This window comes from Kryptolebias marmoratus, linkage group LG3 (genome assembly GCF_001649575.2).
Source record: "Kryptolebias marmoratus isolate JLee-2015 linkage group LG3, ASM164957v2, whole genome shotgun sequence".
NCBI lineage: Eukaryota > Metazoa > Chordata > Actinopteri > Cyprinodontiformes > Rivulidae > Kryptolebias > Kryptolebias marmoratus.
The window spans coordinates 20,782,634-20,804,257 of record NC_051432.1 but is presented as its reverse complement, the minus strand read 5'-3'; the positions used below and the strand labels follow the sequence as shown (position 1 = coordinate 20,804,257).

Below are 21,624 nucleotides of genomic sequence, written 5' to 3'. Positions count from 1 at the left end.
ATGAGTTTGTATGTAATGTATGAATATAATATACAAGTTTCACTTTTTAAATGGAATTACTGAAATCAATCTACTTTTTCATGATATTCTAATTTTATGACCAGCACCTGTATACTCTCAAACTGTTAAAGAAACTACTTTAAAAAAGCTGAAATTATGATAAATAAAATATTGTTTTGAAGTATGAAAAACAAATGACTAGACTTTTACACTGTGTATCTTTTACAGCAAAAAATAAAATAAAATAAAAAAATCCATCAATTAAAGAGAAAATTTAATATGCATGTTCATTTATTATCTTTTGCATCACAAGAAAGATATGCATTTACTACGAGTCTGTGAGGTTTCATATTTTCAGACAGCAGATATTTATTCCAAGGCTAATGCACTGCATTACATTAGTCACAAAGTGCAGGAGTGATTTCATCAAGATGGGTCACATGTCACCACCACTGATTTCACATAAATCATTTCCTCCCTCAATTAACTCTATCAAGCGTCTGCAACGATCTCACCCCTCCTATAACACACGAGAGAGACAGGAGAGAGCAACCCTGCAGTCCTTGGTCTTGACATCATGTGCTTTTACAGATTTGATAAACGACAGGGCTCAGACAGGTAGCTTAATCAAAGAGAATTTTTTCACTCATTCACTCAGCTGTATTTGTTCAGCTAAATGAGAGTACAGCAATCTGAATACTATACACCGAATGGTAAATCTATAGATACATAAAGATATAATTACACAATGTATATAAGACCTAAAGGTGGTGTATAACACTGGCACTGAGTTTTTGCTATTCATCCTGAATAGTATTATGACAAATATGAACTGTTTCAGTCGTGCAAAAGGTATATCAAAAACTACATAACCCATAAACTTCCGCGTTCGGATTCCTGTGTGCTGATTGGTCAACTCGAAGTCCAATCCGATGAAGACATGCCTCGCTGTCAGCATCTATCCGTCATGGCGTCTGTTTGGACAAAATCCATTGTTAATCTGCAACTCTTTTCTGTTTTATTGCTCCTTGTACTATGTCTGCCCTTCGGAGGAGGACAAAAGAAAAAAGAGGTAAGGTTTCCACCGCTGGCATGTGCCTTTTAAGCGATTATCCCTGTTATTTGTTAGGAGCTGTGCTGTTTGAATCTACCGGCGATTGTTAAGCTAGCGAAGGTTGGAATATATCTGAGAAAAGAGCTGTTCTTGACGGTTTTTTTTCTTTTTTTTGAGGCACTTTAATTTCCGCTTGTGATGTAAATGAAATCAGTATTACAGTAAACGTGTTTGAGCTGCGTTTCCTAGTGATCTTGTGTGCACAGGCTGAGCTAAATCTCCGTAATGAACAGACGAAGATGCACAGACATTCGCTGTATAATCATTGCACAGTGCTCTGTGATGTTAAATGGGAAGAAAACTATAGTAAATATCCACAGTTTAAATTAACCGAAGCTTTACACGTCCAATAATTTCGCATTGACCACAAAATAAAGCAGTTCCATTCAATCTTGTGCACTTCCGTGGTTTGCTGCTGTTTGAGTTGAAGTGGGCGCATTCCTTTTCAATCAGCCGGGCGAGCACCCGGGAAGAAGTGTTGACGGGCGGGGAAGAGAGGAGCTTCCCCTAAAATGGAGAGCAAAGTGTTTCCTGAGGAGGTGTCGCCTTAAATCAGGGACAACTCATTATAGCTATCTAAACTTAATATGTCATTAAAAGCTGACAACTTAAATGTGCAGTAGAGGCATAAAAAGCACTGAAAACCACCTACTGTTTAAACACAGAGCCTGTAATTCATCACGTTCAGCTTATTCACTGACTTTTAATACATTTGGAAATTGGCATTAAAATAGTTTCATTTGGTTAAATGAGTTGTATGGTCAAAGTGGGCAATACGCTGTTTGAAATGAGTGCAAACTCTGCCTACCTGGTTACCCGTTTCTTCAGCTGAGCTGCAAATGGCAGTAGTCATCACATTTGGTGTTACAACCAGAAATGGTGTATCTTCTGAGCTGGTTTACAAAGTTGAACTTGTCAGTATATTACATAGAAGTTGAGATAATCAGACCGATAAGAAAATATTGTGCAGAAGTCATAAGCTTTGCATCAACAATTAATATACAAACCTTTTTCATACTTTTAGTGCCTTTATCAGAGCTCAGAACCTTTCACATACTTGCATTTTGAACCCATATTTTTTATTATTTTTAATTACATTTTTTGTCAGTCATTAAAGATGTTCTCTGCATGTTGTGTGTGGGTCTGACACAAAGAAGAAATGCAGAGACTGTTGTCTTCAAATCAACACCAAGTGGGTTGTCAGTAGCAGCTCAGTGTCACTTCAGCTTCCTCAAACTAACACTTGTTGTGTCTGTTTTAGTCAGTGAGTGCAATGTCTGTTAAGGGTGGGCAGATTGGAATGTTTTGTCAAATTATTATTTATTTTGTAGATACCATCAACCAAATCTTATATATGTTTTTGTTAATGCTGTGTTAAAATATTCACAGTTCGAATTCATCAGGGATTCTTTGACATACAGTCCCATTTCTGTTTGTCATGAAATGAAATGCCTTGCTGCTGAAATGTGCTATACAAATAAAATTTGATTTTTGATTTGTCATAGCAGATCTCTCCCAGAGCTGAAATTAAGGTTGTCATGAACAAACAACAGGGTAGAACAATACAAATAACATACTGTAACAGTGTGTGTTTCTTCTCACCATTCTTTCATTCATACAGTGCATGTTTGATAAAGTCCACAGTGAATGTAAAACAAACACTGAGGACATTATGCTGCAGGAACAGCAGAAGTGCAGAAATAGCTTTTCACAGGCTTTTTAGAGCGAAACCTTTAGAAAATGCATTGTTAGTGAGTACAGATAACTGCTTGAATTCTCCATTTACAAATACAAATCCTAATACATTATTCATAGGTGGAACAAATTATAAACATGAAGGTGCTGTCCTGCTCTTTCCAATTTTCTGTGCATGCAGAACAGCAATTTTCTTTACACACTGTTTTTAAAAATAATATCTGCTACATTAGTAATTGGCCTCTGCCCAAACATAGTCCAAGACTGTAGTTTAAAACTTCATTTGGTTCCTAAGAGCCACAATTGCTTAAGAGTAAGTGATTGTGTTGTTCTGCCTTCCTCTGTGACTCGGAGTCTGTTCAGCTTTTGAGGTTAAACTTTTCAGCTTTCTAATGATGACAACATTTTCTGGGTGTAGATTGTTTTGAATGTGCTCAATGTATCACACCTTTTTTTGTATGTGATTAAGTAAATGACTATATTGTCACTATGTAGTACAAACTGTCATGGCGGCAACATTGAGCCATCTGCATGCGAGTTGCTGGGAGTTTAGCTTATATCTCACTATCCTAATGTCACACAGCACAATCTACCACTCATTCAGAAAACTTAGCACACAGTGTTTTTTCAGAACAGAAGAAAGAAAGCATAGAAAAAAAGCTAGAAAGCCCACAAATTAATCAGTGTTCAGAGACGTGAATGAAAGAAAATACAGTTAATGCACGGTTGTCATCGTCATAATATTACGAGGTGAGGACCGTTCTGCTTGAGTTGTCATTTACAATTATTCCAGTTGAAAAGCATTTTCATTCTTGCTTCTGTCTTTCATCTATTTATGTTTTGTTTCTCATTATTATGAGCCTCCTGTGACAGTAGCCAGCCCTGATGAGCACAAGACAAAAAATAGACAGGTAATCTATATAAAAATACAAAAACTAGTATTTCTAAAAAAAAAAAAAAATAATAAAAATAATAATAATAAAAAATACACAATTTATGAGGCTGAGAGGTTTAGAAAGAATTGGCATGTGTTGTGCATGGCTCAACTGCAAGTTTAAAGATGAAACTGTAATTGTACAAAAACAGAATGAATCATTAACTATCAGGGAACAAAGTTATTCACTGGTAATAAAAAGCTATTTATTATTTCTGTCTGTTGCACAATTTATTTATATATTTTGAACAATACTGCATGAAAATTGAAGTTATGGAGGTTAGCGCCGCTGCTATTAGCATGAAAACCTCATTTGAAGCCGTGCTGTTCTGACTGGAGGTGTTTGGACAGAGTCAGAGAGCTGTGTTAGGTCTACTGATGTACTCTCTCATCAGCACCTTCTTTCTGAGCTGACTCAGCAAACGGATAGAAAACTATTTGAACAGATTAAATAGGAAATGAACGAAATAAGGATTGTTTGGAAAATTGGAAGACAGGTGAACAAGCATTTAAACGAACAAAGAATTGAATATGTCAACAGAAGAAGGAACAAAGAGCTGACTGAGTGAAAGAACTAATGATGAATAAATAGGCAGATTAACCACTGATGGAAAGGCATATAAATGGATTAGCAGATATATAAATAATTGAGAATGACATATTTGTCCTGCCATATGCTGTGACGCACTGATCAGCTTTTTTTTTAAGTACATGCAACCACTTGATGTGTCATGACAACTGATTTTCAACATCCAGCCATCATAAAATATGTTGAGGAATCCAAGAGGTTTGACCTGCCCCAAAAAATAGCATAGGGGTGTGGAAATAAGACGTTGTCTTTCTCACCTAAATATTTCCTTTTCAGGCAATTTGGACTTGATGTAGTTTCAAACCACAGATACTTTGTCACTTTAAGAGCGGGATGTATGGTGTATAAAGTAGAATAAAGCATTTAAAGTTCAGAGAAAATTATAGATCTAAGACAAAACTTGGAGAAGGCCATGATGTACTGAACAATTACAGAGAAAAAGTCAGACGGGGAAGGTGGGAGGTCGATTAGAAATTATAGCATATGGCGTGCAGTGTCTCTGAGTGATACATTGTCATTATCGCTCACATTTATGCTTCGCCACTTTTTGGGGATTGTCTGCAGACATGAGTGCTTATTTTCATCAGTGCTTTGCTTTATATTCACTTAAGATCACTGTGGAGCTGCACATTATAACCACAGCTCCCTGTTAGGTACCGGTCAGCTCAGGTACGCCTTTATTACCCAATGACTCACACAGAAGCCCTTTTTAATCACTTACCGGCTAATATTATTTGCTTCTCTGGTGGTGCAAGGAGACCACACATACTTCCAAACACACACACACACACACACACACACACACACACACACACACAGTCACATAGAGGCAGAAGTGCTTTCAGTGAGCCTCAGTAGAGATATTGAAGGGTTATAATGTGAGAAATGTACTCTCGCTTTTGCCTGCCCGGGGCCATGACAAAAAAGGTGGAAGAAGCAGAGGAAGATCTTATTTTGCTGGAAATAGACAAAATGGTGATGTGGCACTTTGTATTCATCTCACCAATATCTGCTCTCCCTCACTTCAATTTTGTCTGGTGGTGGCCAGTGCTTTGACTTTAACCAAAGGGATAGGTAGTGCAATAAATGTCCTATTTAAGTTTTTTTATTATTATTATTTTTTTTTACATTTAATCATATTAATTTTGTAAAATAAGATTTCAAAGTTTCTTTGGCCTTCTTGTTTTGTAATCATTCTCTTCAAACTGACGCAGATAGCGTTTTGACTCTTGTGCTCTAAATACTGGTTTCTTCAGGAAAAGGTTGCCATAGCAGGGATGGAAAAATCATGTAGAGAGAAACTGTATTTATATACCTTCAGAACGTCCTCGTTCATCACCTCAGCTCTGCAAGATCTTATAGATGATGGTGTGTTTTTGTCTTATGGCTGACCAAAGCATAAAGAAAGCCCATGTAAGCACTTCCCGTACCTAGACATGTGGAGTCAGGGGAGGTAAGAAAGAAAAAAAAATCTCCTGCTCTGTTAGTCTAAAGCAAGAAATATAATATCAATATCATAAGTTATATATATCTAGAGAGAGATTGCAAAGTATTGTGCTTGGTACCACCCAGGGACAAGTCTAATAAGTGGAACAGAATAATAAAAGCAAGCTACCTCTGCACACTGAGGCCCAATAAACTACTGTGGTAGACCCTTCAGGGCATGACCAAAGCCACTTGCAGACTTTAGACTGGGGCCTTTTAAGCTGAACACTGTGTAAGCAGTTTTGACTCTTGGTTTTCCATCTGACCAGTTCATTTGAGAATAAGCCATAGCTCAGTGATTTTGCATCTAAATGCGTCTTTTTGACAATGGATTTTTTTAATACTGCGGGGAAACCTGCCTTTTCTGCTGGCACTGAGAAAAGGCAGCTCTCCTGCAATAGCTTTCCATATTAATGCACATTTAGTTTTGACATTTAACTGTTTACACTGTATTCAACTCCAAAGATTGAAAATTAAGTTTATAAAAGAGAAGAATGGCAGAAAAAGGGTAAATGAGAAAAGGACCGCTTGTTTTGCCCTCGCCAATTACACCCATGACTGATTTCATTACTAAGTAGAAATAAGTTCGTTGTTTTTGGTCCACTCAGTCACTTTCTGTGTATTTATGAAACCCAGGGCAAGTTTTTCACCCTTTTTTGTCTTTTCAGTGGAGCTGAATCTTGTTGACCCACCACTAAAATTAGTCTGTTTAGTATTTTGCACAACTGTTACTTCTGGGAGCACAAAAATGTGTTCAGTTGAAGAGTTTTTTTTTTTTTTTTTTTTTTTTTGAAAGCGATGTTTCCTGCTCTTCCTGCTCTTTTTTTATGCAATTTTTTTATGATTTTAAAGCACACAGATATTAAAACCACCACTGCACAAACATTCATATAAATCTTACAAATAATTCAAAAAAAAAAATTGACTGAATACTTTTAAAAGTTTGAGTTTGGAAGAGTATGGAATTTCAAAATAGAAAATGCAGTAGCCCTTTATTCAGGTTTAAATTTATGGAATAAAACAATGTATCATTTTTTTCTCATATATGTGTGTGTGTGTGTGTGAGTGTTTTATTGGTGAAGAGGGATGCAGTAAATATTGTCTGACATCTCTTCTTTCCCTTAAGTCAGTTAAACAACTGTGGCTAAAAATAGTACAGGGAAACTGTTCACTCCTTTCCCAGTAAACTGAAGAGTGATTTGTTTGGATTTTGCTCATTAACCATATTTACCTGAATTATTGATGCAGTAGTGTCAGGCCTGCTCTCTCAGTGACTGATGGTGTTTTTATGACATTTTTCTCCACTGTTATTCTTCCATTTTCCCTTTCCTTCTCTTCCTATTTCTATCACTTTTGCAACATTTTTTTTGAATGGCAAAATTATTCTCTTTCTCTTTCTCTTTCTCTTTCACTGTAAACAACTTTTATTATTATTATTATTATTATTATTATTATTATTATTATTATTATTATTATTATTATTATTATTATTTAGAACCACTATTCTCAGTGCACCTTTTGACCTTTTCATAATTATATGGTTTCTTTTCTCATCACATCCTCCAAACTTTGTCGGATTATTTATTTGTGGCATTTCTGTTGCTAATTTCTTGGCCAGCCCTGTAAAATCTGACAGTAGTGCAGGGAATTGCCTTGCTGTTGTAAAGATTAATTTTTCAATATCATTAATCATGGTTATAGGCACCCTCTGGTATGGTCTTTTTTTGTACGTTTTAGTTGTTTACTCAATCAGGTAGTCAGTTATTTGCACATAAATCATTTAGCCGTTGAAGCCGTAAATCACCAAGTATTCAGTGTGTCATTACTCTGACATTACCTCTCAGTCTTACAGAGTTACAGGCAGTTTCCGCTGCCCATGCGACATCAACTAGGAACAAATGCTGACACTCACTTTTCCTGTCTAATGATCACTTTGAACCTTCAGCACACATTCTTGTTATAAAATAAAAATAGACTTAAAGGGCCTTAGCTATAATTTGCGGATATTCAAGTTTAAATTGGACAATGAGTTAAGGAATAACAGTTCTTTAATGTACATATCTTTTTTTTTTAAAGGCTTAGATTTAATTCTATCACCAGCTCATAGAGATAATGACATTGTTAGTTCCTCTGTCCTTTTTTTTCCTTTTCTTCTTCCTTTTTTTTTTTTTTTTTTTTCAGCAGGGTAGTTAAGACTTGGGCCCAGTGGGCAAAGTGGTGCAGTGGTTACAACTGTCACTTCACAGGGTTCTGGGTTGATGGGTTTTCTCCAGGTGCTCTGTAATTGACAGTAGTTTTGAGTGTGAGCGTGCAGGAGTTTCTGTCTTTGTGTTAAACCTGTCAGGGGCTGATTGGCCTTTGTTTGAAGAGCTAAAATTTCCGTATTATGGGAATATTTGGGAAAATAAATAATTGTAAGAATATGAATGCAAGGCCTTTTGGATACTGCACAGACAATCTTACTGCTCATATGTGACGTAATTTTTCTTGTAATTATCCATTCTTGCACTTCTTCATCAGTCATTATCTTCACAAGAAAATGTTGTAAGGTTGTCTCCTTTTCCTCCTCCCCCATCATCTTTGTCAGCTCTATTCTCATTTCATTGTCTTTTTTTTCATCCCTAACCTTTTTCACAGTTGCATCCATGCTTCCATTCTCTTCCTCACTGGCCTTACAGTATAGTCATTTATGAATTTGAATATTTTTCCCCTCTGTGTGTGAATTTGTGTAAATTATTAAAGTTGGGTTTTGGGGCTGATGAGCTATTTTGCTGTTTGTAGCCATGGTGGTTAAAAAGCTTGCTTTCACGCCTGCACAAAATGTATACAATCATGAGTACATACTCTAGTACGTATTTGTTAAAGTACTGTTGCAGTTTCTACATTGTTTCTAGATTGTTATATTGAGTCTCCTTTTCTTAATGCTGAAAATGTGGATCTGTTAACTATGGGGTATCTGTGTCTATTGATCTTACAAGCAGCAGAGGGAAGGGTTGAAGTTATCCTATCATCATAAACAGGCTTTCATGCAGTGCTCCAGAAAGCTAACAATACAAATCCTTCACAGTTGATGCTACATGCTGATCGACTGCTGATTGGTCAAAAGTAAGCTGGAGCCTAGAAACTTTGCCAACTAGTTTTATCACAGAGAGAGAAAAAATAGTTGGAAAAGAGAGGGGGGAAAAAAAGCATGGGTTTTAAAAAACAACAACAACAGCTGCAACGGACAAAAGTAATTTGAAAATTATCTACCTCAAAACAAATCTCTTTGTAATGACGGAAAATGGCACCAAAACAAACGCGCACCAAGTTAGTCCACATATTCCCGAGGCTCCCACTAAGTGGCAGAAACATGTTATGTTAATTTTTGTTAGCAGACCACAGGAAGTGGTTGCACAAGCATGTTCAGGCTCTGTCTTTGCTTCATGGTTTGAAAGTCCAAAGAGTACATGTAACTGTTGTGCATGAAGGTGTTTATAGTAGAGTGACTGTTATAAACCCCTTTCTTAAGGTTTCACACATGAGAAAGGGAAAGACAAAAACTAAGGTAGATTATTTTGTTAGTTTTGTTAGTTTCATTGTTTAACCCAAGGCCGTTATAATTGTGCCAATATTTCTTACTAAATAAAGCATCAGAATTAATTTTACTACTAATGAATTATTTAATTATATTAACTTTGTTTTTAAAGCATTTATTCATCCAGGGAATATTAAGAAATCAGTGTGTGGCACTTTTGCTCCATATCTTTTTATTTTTTCTGTAACACTTGGGAGCCATTAGAGCAATATTATACATGCAGCTAGAAGGAGGAGGGGTGGTAGGTGCGGTTGGGGGTCAGGGTTTGACTTCAGTGATTATTAAGGTAGAAGAATTCCTGTGAAAGTGAGACTGCTGAGAGGGACAAGATAGAAAAGTGCTCATCTCCTTCCACCCAACTCTATTGAGATTTATGAGGAGCTGCAATTCTGTCTACGCTTGCATGTCTAACTTTGAGGTTATTTATGGCCGAAAAATAAGTTATTAGACCCATGCGTGCGCGCGCACACACACAAGCACACACACAGTGTAATACCTTAATATAATGTGATGAACTGAAGCAGTTTAGCATAAAGCTGTAGTCAGGGTAAATGCTAAATGCCAGCTAGTGTCAGACTTGGTCTCCCTTTTATTTTTTTTCCCTCATTCTTAATTTTTTTACTTGTACACCATTTATTGATCATTTGTTTGGAAAATCTTTTATGAATATTGTTGTAGTCGGTGTTGAAGATCATAAAACAAAGATTTGGCCACCATTACTCATAATTGTTTTGTCTAATTTGATGTAAAAATTTGTCAACAGTATCATTTGAGAGCAGGAAACGACTACAGAATAAATCTTCAAGCAAGAATCGGCAACGTGAGCTTTGTAAAGCTGTCTTTGTGGATTTAAAAAAGGTGATTAACTGAAAGGGACTTGGTGTCATCATTGAAAAATCATATCTAATGAGGAGCTTGATTTGTGTTGATTGTTGCAGTTCTTAAGTCCGCTGAGTAACTTGTGGTCACTCCTCTTCCGAGCAGTTCATATTATCGACCAGCCAATTAGTCTTACCAGCTTAGCTCAAAGCACAATCTTTATAGTGCAACTATCTCCCCATCTCCCCAGTGAGACTGGCACCAATTTGCTGTTTGGTGTAAGACAGCTGTAGCTAGCAGAGCTATAAGAGGTTTTCTCAATTTTCCGAGTTCTACATTCAGACCAGTTAAACAGTGGGGAAACCTTGGACATATGCATTTTTTAAGCTATAAAATAAGGAATCATGGATTTATTTGTCTATATTTATTAAAAGAAATCCTAACAGAAAATGGGCTAAATCTGTAGTGTCATTTATTCATGTTACTGTAGTTCTAATATAATGTTCAGATGTTCAAATTTACAAATAATGACTAGCACTAACCATAGTATTTCCATCATTGGTGTAGCTCGCATGGTCTTTTCTGGCCTACACAGCAAAAAAGACACAAAATGGCCTGTATGGGGCTACAAGCACACCTGTTAGAACATCTTTTAGCAAATTACACTGATCTACCAAACCATTAAGACTTGTGACAATAGAAGTGGAAGAGTTCTGTAATTACACTGGCATCCACCTGGCAATGGGAGGGATATGACAGGAAAAGAATACTTAGTTTTTGAAGTTGATTTGTTGAAAGCAAAAAAGATGGGAAAAAAAATGTAAGAACAGTTATCAGGTTGCATAGTCACAGACTAGGGAGCTCATTCACATGAATGCCTATAGACAGCACCTATACAAAATGGATGACTTTGTGTGAGTTGCTTATTTAGAGAAGACATGACCAGACCAGTTTGCTCTATAAGTCCAATTTTAGACCTAAAGCAACTCTTCTGCAACAACTGCACTATGAAACCTATTCAGCTCTATTGCTTGCACAAGAACAGTTTTTCTCTGCATCAAGCAAAAGGCACATGCTCACATGTGTTACTCAGCAACTTAGGATTCTTTGTCATGAATATTCATTCCGCAAATAGACAAAACACTCTTTCACAAGTCTGAATTTTCCGTGCATCTCTCTAGATCTTATTTGTACACACAATGTTTTTTTTTATTTTGTTGCAAACATCTTCATTCACTACCAGGGCTGGTGCTGGTGTGTGGTTTTCTTACAGTGTAACTGATATCTTTATACCTGACAAGTCTGCATAAAAACCTTTCTGCCTCTCAAAAATACGGTGTTGCATTTTTTTGAAAACTCTGTCCATTTTTGCACTCTGGTGTGGATTACAGTGCTAACCACTGAACCCAGCGGTGAGCTCAGCACACACAGTATTCAATCTGAAAGGATCCTAGGAATAAGGCAAAGTGATTGTGGCAGTGTTACGCTTTAAGGGATTTTATGCTAGGACATCTTGAGCTCATGCCATTGCTTTGGATGTTATTTTGAAATGTGCCACCTACAAAGTCCTTGTTGATGATTAGGTCCACACTATTATGGAAATTGTATTTGCTGATTTTGGAAGTGTATTTTTTAATTTATTTATTTTTTTAGCAAAGTCATGTGCCTTGACACATTGCAAAATGAATTCAAAATTACTGGAGAAACATAAAAATAGTGACTTGATCTCAAAGATTTTAAGATCTCTAACCAAACAAGCATCTGTGTATTTTTACTGGATAACCAAGTCAGAACTACGGAGACCTTATTTAACTTGTTGGGGTTAAAAGATCTACTATTGAGGGCTTGCTGTCAGTAGACCTTTGGGGACTTTGTAGACCATACCTCAGTGGTGTGAGACTGTTTTGATAGCAAAAAGGAAATCTGATTTATTTTGGTAAATCATATTAGTGTGGCTGATTTGTGTATATTCAAACCCGTTTGGTACAACTTGAATTCAATTGTCATTTGACTTAAATTGAATAGCAGCCCCATAAGTAGCAAACTAAGTTTGGTTTCCGAGTGTTTCATGCAGGCAGCACAAGTTTAACTACCTGGGAATGGATGGACTCTTGATTCCCTGCACTTTTCTGTTTTACCTACAGCTAATCCTAAGAGTTTGAAACAAAGCAACTTCTTTTCTTTAAGTTTGAGATGTTTCACTTCTCAACCAATGGGCTTTTTCAATTCAAATGAACAGTGTGGATTTCCAAGCTTTAAAACTGCAGTAAGCTTGGAACTCCTTACTATTCATTTGGATTAAAAAAGCTTCCTGGATGAGAAGCGAAACATCTTCAGCTAACAAAGAAGTCCACCTGCTTTGTTTTAAACTCTTAGGATTTGCCATGTTCTGACTGAGAATCTACACATGGAAATGTCTGTTCATCAACTAAGCTAGTGAATCAAAGTGAATTTCTGAGTTCTAGGTTTTTTCCACTTTTTATATGTTACAGCATACAAAAATGGAGGGGGGCAATGCATACTTCAAGCGTGAAAAAAATAAATTGTCTCAGATTTTTTTTTTTTTTGTCATAGCTAATGAAGGTAAATTTAAGCATTTGCTTATTTAACTAAAAATGGTGAGGCAGTTCACTGAGGTGACTTTGAGGAAAGTAACAATCATGTAATCAAATGTAAGAAACTAAACAGAATAATACCTGTTGTAGATGTTACTTTCTATGCCCTCAACCCTGATTAAACAAAATACTTCTACTGCTAAAAATAGCAGTTCTTTATTTATTAATTCTATAAAACTCACTCTAGCAGATTTTAGCTGGGCTAAATTCTGACTTTAGAACACCCTCTGCTATTAAAACCCAAGTACTTGCATCAAGAACACTTGGCTATCATATTTTGGAATATTGTTTTCATAAGTGGCAATTTTTGATGGTGTATTAAATATGTTTTGTTTAGAGTGACGAAGTGCTTACCTAAGCAGATGCGCATAACAAATGGGAGTAGCTTGTGAAGCTAATTAAGAGCACATTATGCTCTCAAGTTATTAGGCACTCATGCTATTGTTAGTTTCCAAAGGTTAATGAGGTAGCATTTGAGCCCAATTACACATGTATGTCCAATATGCTTGTAAGCACATTTTGCTTTGGACCAGTGTTGTGCATAAACAGGTTCAAATAAATGCATTCATGAGTGACACTTATTTTCTGTGAACTTTACAAGATTATTTTTTTTAACCATTGAACTTTGAGTACAGCACATTTTGGCAACATTGCACATTTTCTACGTTAAACATCTACTAATAATTGAGCAAATATTTGGACAAACCTTTGCCATTTTATGCAGATAAGTGTTGCAATATTTTTCCTCTAGTTGCCTGCTGTGTTGGGGTCAATGCATCAGATTGTTACACATTTGTGTTGGTACTTCTGTGAGGACCTTTTTGTTGATGAAATCCTTTTTTCTCGCTTTTATTTCCATTATAAACAGTAGAGGCTTGTGCCCTAACTGTATAAAGCTTATGCCTAGTTGTGCCTGCGCTTGAAGTTCTGCATGCACCCTGCAGAAGTGTACTTTAGCCACTGATTGAAGTTCAGATCTTGGCGTACAGGTGGCAGAGAGTACTGCAACACCTGCTTAAAGTCAAACTTGAAGACAATGTGCCATTTCTGACTTTCTCTGTTGAAGAAATAACACAAATGTCTTTAATTTAGGGGGATAGGGGTTTTTAATTTAGTCAGTAGTTCTACAGTGAAAAAACTTTTAGTGTCTCTAAAGAAGAATGGTTTTGTAGACAGGGGAACAGAAGTGCACGAAAGTTGTTTAAACACAAAAAAGGTATTTCTCCAGGGACACTAATCTCTGGACCATTATAATAAGAAAACGCTGATCTCATGCAGTATATTTTGCTTAATGTACTCCTCAGTATGTGATCTCCAATTTCACTTTATGGTATTGCTTGTGTATCATAATTCTCTGTCTGTGGCATGGGTGTGTCTGAAAGAAGCTAAATGCAGCAATAATGTAGTAATTCTTCAGTAATAAAATGCTGTCACTTAAACAGAATCACACTTAAAGAGTCTTGTGCTTCTTTCATACCTGATACAAGGATGCCATGAGAAGTGATGACAGTTTAAAGTGAGAGAGCTTTGTGACAACACATACTTTAAAAACTTGAACTCCACAACTTTTTCTGCTTGTTAAGGTGACAAAACACAAAATTAAAAACTTTGATAGGGGGCTTTGTTTTTAGTGTCGATTGGATTTTTTAAACAACACTGTTTATTTTTTGTGGAACTAGTTGCAGGTCTGATGGTGGTTCTGACACTTTTCATGTGCCACATTTCCTTCCTCATTTAACAAACTCATAGATGATTTGTTCGGTATTTTACCATCACACACTTAGACATGAAATGCAGCTGTCTTTGTGGAACAAAAATTATTGGTTGTAGCTCTTGCACAGTACAATTTTTACATTATCCTGAAGGCTCAAACTTGGTGTTCAAGTACTGACAGGTATTATCCCAGAGAGTTTGATTGCACATTGTCTATTTCTAATTGTATCATTTCATTAAGCTCTACAGACACAGAACACCAGCACTTCAAAGTTAAAAAAGATATTCTTTAATGCTCCCTCAAGAAGTGTGAATTTTTTCTTCCTTTTGGAGATGCGTCACAATGCAGACATGAATGATTCAATTTTTATGCAGCAACAGAACATAATCAAAAAACTGCAGCCTACAAAAAAGGAGAAAAGCTGTCTCTTCTCAGCAATTGGGGATTTTATAGTCTTGTTGAAAAAGTCAGGAGAATAAGCTTGTTTTATGTACACTCCTCTTTAAAAGTATCAGAACAGTATTTGAACCATGAGGCCAAATCCTTTACTTTTGCTGTAGACCAAAACCATTTGGGTTTGACATCAAAATATGAAACGAGAGCAACATTTCAGCTAGATCAGCGAAACAACTTTGATAGCATTATTTATAACTAAACACCAATATTTTAGCTAATCAAAAGTACTGGAACATACAGTTGAAACCAGAAGTTCACATACACTACATAAAAAACAATTTTTCTTCACACTGTCTGACATGAAATCGGAATAAACTTTTTTCCGTTTTAGGTCAGTTAGGATTTTCAAAATCATTTCTATTTGCTAAATGCCAAATAGAAGGTTCCATTACCTTTGAGGAAATGGAACCTTTCCTCAAAGGTTCCATTTCCCTTAAACTGTATGACTTCGGTCAAACATTTTGGGTATTCTTCCACAAGCTTCTCACAATAGTTGCTATGAATTTTAGCGCATTCCTACTGAAATTTCTCTATCCTTATTTCTATATATATATATATATATATTACCTACCAAGCTCAGTCTTATACACCCAGGGGGAGTATTTCCCCTCGGGCAGCCAAGCCAGGTCCAAACCTTTTTGTCAGTGATGACTGAATTTTTGGCCCCCCGCCCCCATTATGGTAGGGGAAACGCTGGGGGTGAATAAAACGAGAAATACCAACTTTAAACAGAGAATGAGGTCTCAAATTTCAGATTTATAAAACTTACAATAGAACATTTATCACGATACCCAGTCATTTTTACTCCTAAGTCACACCTTCATGCATGTGACCAAACCATCTCTTTTGTGAATGAGGTAAACAAGAACTCTTTGGTGGGAGGAGAGTGAGAATAATCTGCATGTGAATTTAGCTTGCTTGAATGGAACATCTCAAACAGTTAAAAGCTTGGAACCAAATTTTGAATTGCTAAAGCTCCCGGATTGGAAGGCAAACATCTTCAACTAATAGAACAGAAGTCCAGTTGCTTTGTTTTTGGATTTGCCATGTCATGGATAACTGAGAATCTACACCATCATATTTGTACAACAAAACTCAGAAATGGGTATGAAGCTATTCAACTAACCATTGCATAACTTGAGGAGATTATTGTGGAACTGAAGCATATGTAGTATATGTACATTAATGAGGTGGGTCACTCAGACATATATTCTTAAAAGATTGTTCATTGCTTTCCGTAGCTAAGCAATCTGTCATGTAGCTTTGGATTTCTTTTCATTTTTATGTGGCTATGATTTTTATTTTATCCAATACTTCATCCCTTCATCCTGCATTATTACTGAGAAGACTTTCATCATGCCTTCTCAGTGTCTTCTACCTACCTGTTTTTTGCGCACTTATATAAGGTCAAATTGTAATTATTATACATTGCTTACTCTTGTTTGTACAATTAATTCTAAAGTCCACAAGCTGATATTACCCTCTAAGGACATTGGAAAACATGATTATTTTCATGGATTTTGACTCATTTGATCACAAAACGATGAGAAACGCTTTCAACGCTAAACTTAGGTAGATTTGTATTATGTTATAGTCCCAGTGAAACCATATGACTATAAACAGTGTTAAAGCCCACTTAATATTGCTAAGACGTGAAAGCTTAAAGACTATGGCACAGAAAAACTTAGTGGTAACATATAACTCGCTCTTGAAGAGATGAAGGAGTTCTCATATTTGCTTTGTGCACCTTTCAAATTCAAGAGAATGACTTTCCTGCTGAGGGCTTTGTTTATGTGTTTTTCTTTTATACGGTTCCCTGGGGTTTTCAGACTTGTTTTAAAAACAGTTTTATTTTTGTTGGTTCTTTGGAGCTACTTTGAGCCGTGTTGTTTTCTGTCACAATGGGGCAGAGATGTACAACTTTATATTTATTTTAGATGCTTTCCAGAGCACATTAGCAATGCATTTGATCATTTAATTTTTTGATCAAACAAAAACAAGCACCAAACTCATTTTGTTAAAGCAGTTAGCACATAGCATTAAGGGTAAAGTACGTAAAAAAGAAAACATCAAATGTCTTCTGATTTTAGTTCAGTGTGTCTAATAAACTGAAACACAACCTGCCAGTGACACTTGATTTTACTCTTAATAATTTCTAGTTTCATGGTGTATAATAATGTGACTGATCTGTAAAATATATTTGATTTTACAAACATTTTCAATAACATATTATTTTAAATCTTTCATCTTCCATAAAACATGTTTTTTTCAAACTGCGAAAGCTCATACTTCCATTTTATTTTATTTATTTATTTGTTACTCTTCCACCAATAATTTTCCACATGGATAGCAAAAAAAACTAGCTTCATGTATCGAATTCCCGATAATGTCAAACACAAAAAACTTTTTTTAGGAGGAAATGACAGAAGATTTAAAATGTCAAATTATTTGCCTGGGAGGTTTAGAGTAAAGCAGTTATCTGTAAGCAAGATAAATTGAAGATAGTCTTTTTAAGCATCACTGAGAGACACAACACTAGCACTAATGGGGAGAAGATATGAAATAAAATCACAGGAGGATGAGTGATGGAAATACACATGGACAAAAGCAGAAGAAAAATGCATTTATTCCAAATAATTGTTATTTGACAGATAAGATGACAAATCCCCACCCCTCACCCCTTAAGTGACAAGTCTTGATGTTTCTGGGAATCCCAGATTATAAGGTGACAAATGTGGACTTGGCACTGTGAGAGCTTGTTGGTTTGAGTCACTGCAGGTGTGAGATGGAAATAATACACTCACTGTGACTCATGGTAGAATCACAGACTTGGTGTCATAGTGTGTAAATGTTTGATGGTCCGTGTTTACATTTTTTCACATTAACCTGTCTTTGCTCGTTTTTTTCCGTGCAAAAGCATGCTCACTTGATTTCACTTCCCATTTGTGTGTGTGTGTGTTAGAGAGAACTCTACTTTAACCACATTGGGGCAAAACAAAACAGACTCGCCAGTTTTGCTAAAATGATTTTTTACAGATTATTGAAATAGGTGGCATTTGATTGTTTACAACCTTCACAATTTCTGCAAGTCACACATACAAACATCCAATTTGCATGGAGGCTTCATACATCAAGTCAAGCTAATGCTATTCTTGATTTCCCTCTTTGCTTTTCCTCTCTCTTTCAGTATTTGCCTTCTTTTAACTGGTTTCTCATCTCCTCTTTTTATTGCTTTATTTACCCTTTAACCTTTTTTTTAATCCCACCACCATATGTAGCTATCTAAACTTCATACTTTTGCTCACTCACCTCCTTCCCCTCTAGGTGACTGAGAAAATTGTAAAAAATCATAAAAATGCCATCCCCTGAATAATGTTGTTTTTTCTTCTCTCTTTATTTGTTATGCCCCCTCGAGCTTCCTTTGTGCTTTAGTATGTGTGTGTCCTTTAAAATGTTTTGGGTTTAACACAGCACTGAAAGTCCTGAAGTCATCATAAGGACACTATGCATGCCAGAATTTACTTGCAATAAGTTTTTTTTTTTCTTCTTTTTTTTTTTAAGAGAAAGGGCTTCGCTGTGTGTGTGAGTGTGTGTGTCTGTCTTTAGAGTTGTGCGTGTTTTAGTGAGAGCGAGAGACAAGTCTTTGTTCCTTGTTAAATGAAGCCAATTTCCAGTAATCCTCTTTCATAGAGGGCATTGAAGGAAACTATATAGGAGGCTGACGGCTAAAGCCAAGACCCATTCACTTACAATAGGCCACTGCTAAGACCGCCCAGAGGAAAGGATTGTTCATCGAACAAATGCTATTATATTTTCATTTAGCTGGCTTGCAGGTCAAATCCTTTGCTGGATGTCCTCATCTAAGGCACTACAAGGTACCCATTAGAATTTTAAATTCTAATTGCTTGATGTAGCAGGTTTACAGTGCAGCATAAATATGGAAGCTTGCAAAAAAAAATGAGCACATTGTTTCATTGAAGTTTACAAATACCCTTGTGTGTGGGGAAAGAAACTGACACTGTTTTTGACCTTATTTTATTAATTTAGTGAATCTTATGATTATGCTAATGTAAATCTGTTCATTTTTTTTTCCTGCCAGTAATTTTTCCATGCCCCTTTCATCCTTTGAATCTGTGATATGGTCTCTAAGATGATACCCTCTTCATGATACCTTTGGTTGTTTAGGTTGTTTACTCATACCAATTAAATTGGCAAAGTTCTTGGGATGATGTGTGTTTTCAATGTATTACAAGATTGCAGAGTCAACATAGGCTTGAGGATAAGTTGGAGGCACTGATGTTTAGTATCAAAATGTGCATCAGAATGTAAACATCTCCCTCATACCGTTGTTTACAAAATATTAATAGCAGATTAACTTGCTGCTAGTTGTCTAAGTGGAATGATTTAAACACAAGCCAAGTTGATGTGTGTAAATGGAAATTATTCTTTAATTGATTGTTTACTCTTTTATACCTGGCTGGCGGGGGTTTGCACACTCTATATGTCATCACAATATTACACCCCTGGTTTGCAATGCTTACACACATAACACTTGGGCTCTGTGACTACCTCCCTTGCTGCATCAGAGGCATTTCAGTGCTGAATCATCTCCATTCCACCTCGGCCTTTTCCCACTTGTCATGAAATTTACCTGTGGGAAAGATCTAATATTGAGGTATTTCAACTGTAAATCCTAAAACCTGAGAGCAATTTTCATGGGGATTTACCTGAAGTAGACAATATTACACTTAGGTCAAAATATCATATTGAAGCATAGTGTTTCTATCACTTTCGATATTAAAAATGTGGGACAAGCCAAATATCATCGATCCCATTTTGTCAGAGGGTCGAGTGCTGAAACTTCTCCCCCCCGACTTGAACTGCATTCTAAATCTTCTTTTGTACCAACTCTCATGTCATTAGTTCTTCACAGCACATGCAGGTTAAATGTCCAGTCCATCCGTGCAAATAGTCTGAATTAGTTGAAACAACTGTTCTTTTTAGAACATTTGAAGGATCTGGTAGCTGTTGCTCTGCAGACTCGAAGCAAACATTCTCAGCCATAGAATTTATGCCTTATTTTACACAGTATGTTTCTTTTAATATAAAACAGATGTTTCATGAACAGAGTCAATGACATGATATTTAGTGACATTTTAGGCAGAGGTGAACTTTAGCGGTCATTGTGCAAGAACACACAAAACAATATACACAACATTTATTGTGACGTAAGCATCTTTTCAGTTTGCTCCTGTGACCAGGAAAGTAAGCAAAAAAATAAAAGCACCTTCATCTCTAGTGTACTTAAGCTATCAAAAAGGCTTTTTGCATGGAGTTGTACTTAAAGGCAAGACAGTAATATTGAAAAATAATGTATATTTTGTAAGTTTGATTTAATAAAATGTGGACAAAATTTTCATCACATGATCTGAATAGTTTTTAAGAAGAATTTGTGCATGCATAGTCACTTTGTGCTTTGTAAATAAAGTACAAAAATCTCTTTAACCCAGAAGGTCTTTCTGACTTACATTTCATTAGTTCTGAAATACAGAAACTGTCGTCAGCTTGGATAATGCAAAACAAGTTGTAGCACTGCAATTTTAAATTAATCTGCCCCTCTTGACATTGCAAGTCATGAGATGTGACTGTTGTGAGTGTGAACATCTCAGTGTTGATCCCAAAGTGATATATTGTTCAGCCCTAATTTGCATTCAGTTAAAGCCTTGCCTTTTTAAACGTGTCGACCCCATGTTTCAACTGATATATTGAGGTCCTGGATTCAAATCAGTGAGGATGATAAAGCCACGGCAGACTCCAGCAACTTCCTGTAATTAATCATTGTGGCATTCATCACAATCAGAAAGCGTTATTTGACGTCAGAACCTGCTCTGTCATAAACTCAAGAAACATTTTTTTTCCATTTCTAACTTTAGGAGTACATTGAATGACATTTAAGGAAAAAGAGGTGTTTACGGCTGGCACTGTGACTCTATGATTGTGTATTAGGATGGATGATGAAATGACTGTTCTCTGTCATGCCCTCCTCATAACCTCCTGCTGTGTAGTCATCAGAACACAAAATCAGTTGCCTTACACCTAATTTGTCATCCTCCTTGTGGTTTTGATTTTCTTCGCCCTTCTAATTTACTCACCTCAAACTGCTTGTATGTACTCTTTCCTTCCATCACTTTCTATCTTTTTTTTGCTAAGATGTTGTTTTCTTTCTATTTTAGTTGTTACTTTTGATGTAGCACTTCTGTTATTTTCTGTTTGGAATGCTTTGCTGGTAAAAATGTTTGAAATAATTTGACAGTATTTTTTTATTTTATTTAGCTAATATCCAATTTTTAGCTCATCTCAAGGACTCAAATAATTTAACAATTGTCTTCTTAAAAAAAGAAAATACACTAAAGCAGTAAAGAAAATCACAGGGTAGGATAGTTTTGGAAAATGAAGACAAAGAAAAAAAAGAAAAGAAAACTTAATGGGAAACTGTAGAGATTTCTGCTTCAGTACTTCAGTACACTGTGTGTGTGTTGGGGTGTGTGTGTGTGAGGTACAGAGCGGTCATGACATTCATAGATTGAGTAACAGCAAATCAGAAGGATAATGCACAATATCTGCAG

The 21,624-nt window shown here is 36.1% G+C and overlaps 1 protein-coding gene across 2 annotated transcripts in view; it reads left to right on the top strand.

The window, feature by feature from the left end:
• Positions 1-21,624, top strand: part of tusc3 (tumor suppressor candidate 3) — a 193,052-nt gene that overhangs the window by 134,676 nt on the left and 36,752 nt on the right. Inside the window, exon 1 of one of the 2 annotated variants that reach the window (XM_017425591.3) lies at positions 920-1,072. The exons of the other annotated variant lie outside the window; for it this stretch is intronic. Within the exon in view, the coding sequence (XP_017281080.2) occupies positions 941-1,072 (132 nt within the window). The 5' untranslated portion in view covers positions 920-940. Of the gene's footprint in view, positions 1-919; positions 1,073-21,624 lie in introns of those variants that run through there. 2 annotated transcript variants of the gene reach the window in all.